Genomic DNA, 5,557 nt, shown 5'->3' on the forward strand with positions numbered 1-5,557 from the left:
ACTGCACCGCCTCCAATAACTCTGGGCAGAGCAGGAGCTGGGGTATGAACAGCCCAGCTTCAGCATAGCCTAGGGCTGCTCAAAACTCTTGGCCTGTAACCAGCCCAGGAGCACCATGCTGCCCCAGGCAATGCAGGTCCATGTGCCAGAGAAACCCATGCCAGAGGCAGCCTATGCACAACCCTTGCAGCCCTTCCCAGGGCTGGAGCAACTGAGGCCAATACCACGGTGCAGGATGGGAGCAGCTCGGCCTGCACATACAGGCTGTTTCCTCCCAGCCCCTGGATCAAATATGCTCCCGGTCACGGTGACATACAGAGGCAGCAACACCAGCCAAGCAAACTAGAATATATTAATATTTACATTCTGGGATCAGTCGTTTTAGGAGGAAGGAACAAAACAGAGTCGGGGGGAGGCAGGAACGGAAGGGAAGCAAATGGCCGGCTTCTCACCTTGTTGACTTTCCTCCCCTGCCCCAGGAAGAATCCACCAGGCTCACGTGAACGCTACCGCATGTGATCTGGGAAGGGCCGTGGGTCTCCCGCCATCCACCCTGGCAGGCCAGATGCAAGCCAGGTGCCAGCCAGCCCCTTCCAAAAATAAACTCTATCTATATAAATATTTGGTCTCTGCTGGGCTCCAGGCAAGAACGGGCACAGGCAAGTGGGCAACAGAGAGAGCTCAAAGCACCCAGTTTTCAACACTAGGGCTAAACTCCCAGCTCAGCTGGCTCTGGAAGCAAGGGCAGGGTGGGGGCCCTATTCTAACCACTAGCCCAGCTGCATAAATTTACTCACCCTGCAGAGACATTGTGGTTGCCCTGCATTTGCCTGACAGCCCCAATTTTGCTTTGCACCTGCTGAAGGCCTGGCTCACGTGCCTGCCAAGACAGCATTTACGCCAAGGACCTAGCTGAGTGGGTCAGTGCAATCCCATGCATATGCAATGCCCTTGGGATCCATGGAGCAATGCAGGCAGGACTGCAGCGACAGGAACAGGCTCAGCCCGCACTCTGAAACTGAGAGGTCTACTGCGGATTGGCACTGAGATCTGAACCCTACTGGGATGCCTGACACAAGTACCTTATGTGGGGTGTTGTCTCTGCCCAGGGGAGCTATGGCAGCTTGGTCAGCTGAAGGTTCAGCCCAGAGAGCCCGACTGTTCTCTGCAGCTACTTAAGGAAGCAGTGACTCAGGGGAGATAAAGTGGGGTGGAGGCCTTGGCAGCTGTTCTCCTGGGATGCATCTCCCTGCTTTGGTCAATCAGTGAGAATTGCTCACTCTAATCTGCCCAGCCTCTAAAACCCCCTGGTGCTTTCAGCTTGTTCAGCTCTGAACAAGGGCCCAAGAGCCCCTCCCAGGGCTCTAATCCAAGCCCCTTCTCAATATGGGAGATGCCCCCGGGGAGGGAGAGGCTGGGAAGTCCTCACTGCAGATAGCAGGGCCCATCCCTGCCTCAGCACCAGTGCAAGGGGGATGCAGGGTCTCAGAATGTCAGTGGAGGGGATTTCACTCCCTCTGAGCCTCAGAGACTGACAGAGGGTCTGATCCTGCCTATTCAGAGTCCCCTTGCCCCCCACAGAGCCCAGACCCAGCATCTCTGCTGAGGATCCAGCAGCAAAGAGGAAGGCCAGGTGTCAATCCATCCCGGGGACAGCCCTGAACGATGCAAGGTCCTTACCAGGTGCATTTGCCATAACACTGGGAGTAGATCCACAGCTCCACCACACATAAGGGCTGCAGATCCAGCCCTGGGAAGGAAGGGGGTGGGGTGAGGGTCAGTGCAGTGTCTATGCTCACTAAGGAGAAGATCTCACTGAATATCAGTGAGGCTGGGGTGGGGTCGGACCTCTGAGATTTGCATGCGTGCAGCAAAGGGGGAGGAGGTTTGCTGGTCTGAGCTTTGCGCACAACCCTGATAAGAGAGAATCATACAATAAGGCAGAAGGTACAGACTGAAGGGGGAGGGGGGGGTGCTCCAATTGTGCTACAACTGCCATTGCTCAAGACTGGCCCACATTGTGCCCAGGCAAGGCCAGCACATGAGGGGGCTGGGGCAATGAGGCCCCCAGTTCAGCCTGACTACTGAGAGCAGCACCCGCTGATGGGCCCCACTGCCAGTCGGGAAGGGTGGGGGGTACTCGCATGTCTGTAATGCTCCTCGTTTGTGGCCAGAGCTGGAGGGTCACAGCCATATCCACAGGCTGCAGTGCCAGGCTCTGCCGTGAGCAATTCTGCTGCCACAATGATGGTGCCTCAAAGGGCAGAGGAGAAAGTCAGGTCCCGAAGGGGCACAATCCTTTCCCTGCAACCTGATGGCAAGAGAATCCAGGGACTGGTGTTGAGGCTCCCCCAGACCCCAGTCTCAACTGCTGCAGGGTGAAGGGGGCAGCGTCTCACTGATGCCCACGGCAAGTATCAGGATGTCCAGAAACCACGGAGCTGCAGCCCTAAGGGAGGCTGAGTCCAGAGCTCTCAGTAGCAGGAACTGGGCAGGTCCCTTTCAAAATGGGGCAATGGTGGGTTGGCTGAGCAGTGGCCAGAAGGGGAAGGGCATGGAGGGGAGGGGGCCAGCGTCTCTGGTCTAGAGTGGCTGCGCCTCAGGGCGCCTTTCCCATGCTGGCATGAAGCCCCTTCTGTCCAGGGGTGAGGAGTGCTGGGGTTTCTGCTGCTCAGGGGCCCTCACAACTTCTGGATCTTCTCAGCCATGATGATGGGGTTCTCCTTGCGGATCTTCTCAGCCGCTTCTGCCTTGTAATCGTATGGGCAGCTGTGCATGTCCGAGTAGCGGTGGATAGCGCAGAACAGGTTCCCGCAACGGCAGTCAAAGCCTGAGCAGGGGATGCCAGAGACAAGGTAGAGTTAGGCAGGGACCAGCAGGCTGGGAGAGGGCACCACAGGGCAAGAGGCAGGCTCACACCACCACTGATGCCCAAGAAAAGGGTCAGACAGGGCACCAAAGTGCCTGCTTAATGTGCTGAGAGGGACCATGGGGACAGCCTGACTGATAGGAAGCCGTGACTCTGGCTGCTGCCAAGAAGCAGAGGGCTCCAGCTGGATATTCCCTCTCACTTGTGGCACCTGGCTGGTTTGCCTGCATCTGGACCAGCAGGTTTCTGATAAAAGCTGGGCTCCTGCCCTCAGCTCCAAAGCTCCAGGCTGGCTTCCTGTGGGAGGGCTGGGGACAGAGACTTCATGGAACAAGCCATGGTGGACTCCAGGTCAGTGGGAGGGGGGTGGAAGTGTTTAGACGTCAGATACCAGTGGGTCTGCACATGCACAGCCCCCAGCTACCAGAGCCACAGAGCTTGCCCCTCAATTGCTTGGCTTGGCTCTTACACACCTGAGGCTTTTCAAAGGTGTTTTAAACAGCAGTGTGACCCCCACAGGAGGTTGGGAAACTGAGGCAGAGAGGAAAAGCTGCTTTGTCAAAGCCAGCAGGCCAGCCAGGAAGAGAACCCAGGTGTCCTGACAAGTCCAGCATGCTGCCCCTGCAGCAACTGACCACACTGCAGAACGGCAGCCGCATCCGGGTGCTGGGTGTGAACAGACTTGCAAGCAACGCCCTCTCCTTACACCCAAGTCCCCGAGTCCCCAGCCAAGTTCTACACACCCCCTCACACGGTTTATTCCACTGTTCAAGGCACAGCTGAAGAAGGCAGCCCCCCACTCAGGACACCACGCAACCTAGGGGTCTGGAGCGGGCTCAAAAGGAGCATATGGCCCCACCACATTCCTAGGGGTGTTGTAACAGCAAACATCTATGATACGGCAGCACCCGGGAGCTCCAGGGCTGTGCGCAAACACTGGACTTATCTTCACCATGGCCCTTGTTGCCAGTGGCAGCAAAAGCTGTTGAGCAGTGTCACACTGCTGAACACGGCTGAAACCTCGAAGTAGGTTAAAGAGGAGGAAGCTGTGCTGGGACAGGGTGACCTGCACAGCACCAGGGTTAGTGTTTCCCAGGCACTGAAGAGATCTGAGACCATTACCAAAAGGCAGCCAAGCTGCTTCCACAGGGAACATTTCTCCCGAGCCCCACTCTGCCTCATTCACACAGGTTCCTTGGACCCACCCTGCCACCTTCTTACTGCATCCAACAGGCTGATCCTGGAGTGCCTGGTCCTGCTTCTGTTGAAGCAGATGGTTAAAGTCCCACTGATTTTCATGAGCAGGGGGCAGCTAGGGTTAGATTTCCAAGGGGGCAGTGCTGGTTAATGGGAGCTTCACCAGTGACTTCAACAGAAGCAGAGGTAGTTCAACACCAGGGGCTTTGGTCACCAGCAATGGGGTGTGCTGGGAGCCACTGGGATATGGGACTCTGGCTGGCAGCAGCAGCGGAAGATGGAGCACATTGCTGCTAAGGAGCAGCAGGCCCAAGAAGCTGGCAAAGGCACATCTCCATGGATCAGTGTCTGAGTGAGCAGACTGCTACGACTGCTCTAACCCCTGACCCCAATCCCCATTAAGTCTAAAAGCCCCCGCTACAAAATCAAGAAATCACATGGTCTCCAACAAGCCAGGCTCTTCCCCAACTCATTCTACCCAAGTGAATCCTGTCTCCTAGGCCTTTCTGTCCTTATCCATATTCAGGTTACATGTACCTCAAGCCAGAGAGGGAAGGTGATTGTTAAATATATCACACACAGACATCAAAGGATCTATTCCCAGCCTTGCATCTCACCCTGGGCAGTGGGGCCAATACATTCACTCGTGCAGCATGTAAGCTTCCAATTTAAAAATAAGGAGAGACCAAGGCTGTTCAGAAGAGATCGCAGATTGTGGATTCTTTGACTTGCATAAGTCCATCTAGCACAGAAGTTCTCCACCTCTTTAGACTCAAGACCCCCATTAGAAAATGCTGGGTCTGAGCTTTCTTGGTTTTTTTTACTTGGTTATTTTTACAGAAAAATACCAGAGCCATTATTCTGCTGAAAAGAACTTGAAAAGACCACAGAAGGTCAGAATGTTTTGCATACTATGGATTCCTGTTTGAAATCTCTGGGACTAGCTTGTGAACCATGTGCGGGTGTTTGCTTGCAAGAAACCCTCTAGCATCTTTAAAAGGATCTCACAGCACCCCAGGATGCCATGGCACCTTAGTGGAAGATCACAGACTGGAAGAACCTGTCTCAAAGGATGGGAACTTGGAACTCTGAAAACAAAAAATGCTTAAGAGGTCTCATATTGAGTAACCTACTATGGAGGCCTTCAAAATCACCAGTCAGTTGTGAAAAATTGTGGCCTCTATGGTGCCAATAAAAGCTTCCCAATATCAATCATTGCAATACGTCTTCCTCAGTCTGAAGATGATTCCAGTGCCTTTGGTCACAGATTTCATAGACATTAGGGCTGGAAGGGACCTCAGAACATCGAGTCCAGCCCCCTGCCCCAGGGGCAGGAAGTCAGCTGGGGTCACAGGATCCCAGCAAGACAAGCATCCAAATTTCTCTTGAAGGCGTTCAATGTAGGTGCCTGAACCACCTCCGATGGCAGGCTATTCCATACCTTGGGGGCTCAGACAGTAAAGAAATTCTTCCTTATGTCCAGCCTGAAAC

At 54.5% G+C, this 5,557-nt stretch overlaps 1 protein-coding gene across 4 annotated transcripts in view; it reads right to left on the minus strand.

Annotated features, from left to right (window-relative positions):
- Positions 1-333: 333 nt before the first annotated feature.
- LOC109294817 (AN1-type zinc finger protein 5-like) overlaps positions 334-5,557 on the minus strand; it is a 14,161-nt gene continuing 8,937 nt past the window's right edge. For all 4 annotated transcript variants that reach the window (XM_019513306.1, XM_019513304.1, XM_019513307.1 and 1 more), the window contains exon 6: positions 334-2,830. In XM_019513306.1, the coding sequence (XP_019368851.1) occupies positions 2,682-2,830 (149 nt within the window). In that variant the 3' untranslated portion in view covers positions 334-2,681. The remainder of the gene's footprint in view (positions 2,831-5,557) is intronic.

This window comes from Gavialis gangeticus, unplaced genomic scaffold (assembly GCF_001723915.1).
Source record: "Gavialis gangeticus isolate Ggan-Ray unplaced genomic scaffold, GavGan_comp1, whole genome shotgun sequence".
NCBI lineage: Eukaryota > Metazoa > Chordata > Crocodylia > Gavialidae > Gavialis > Gavialis gangeticus.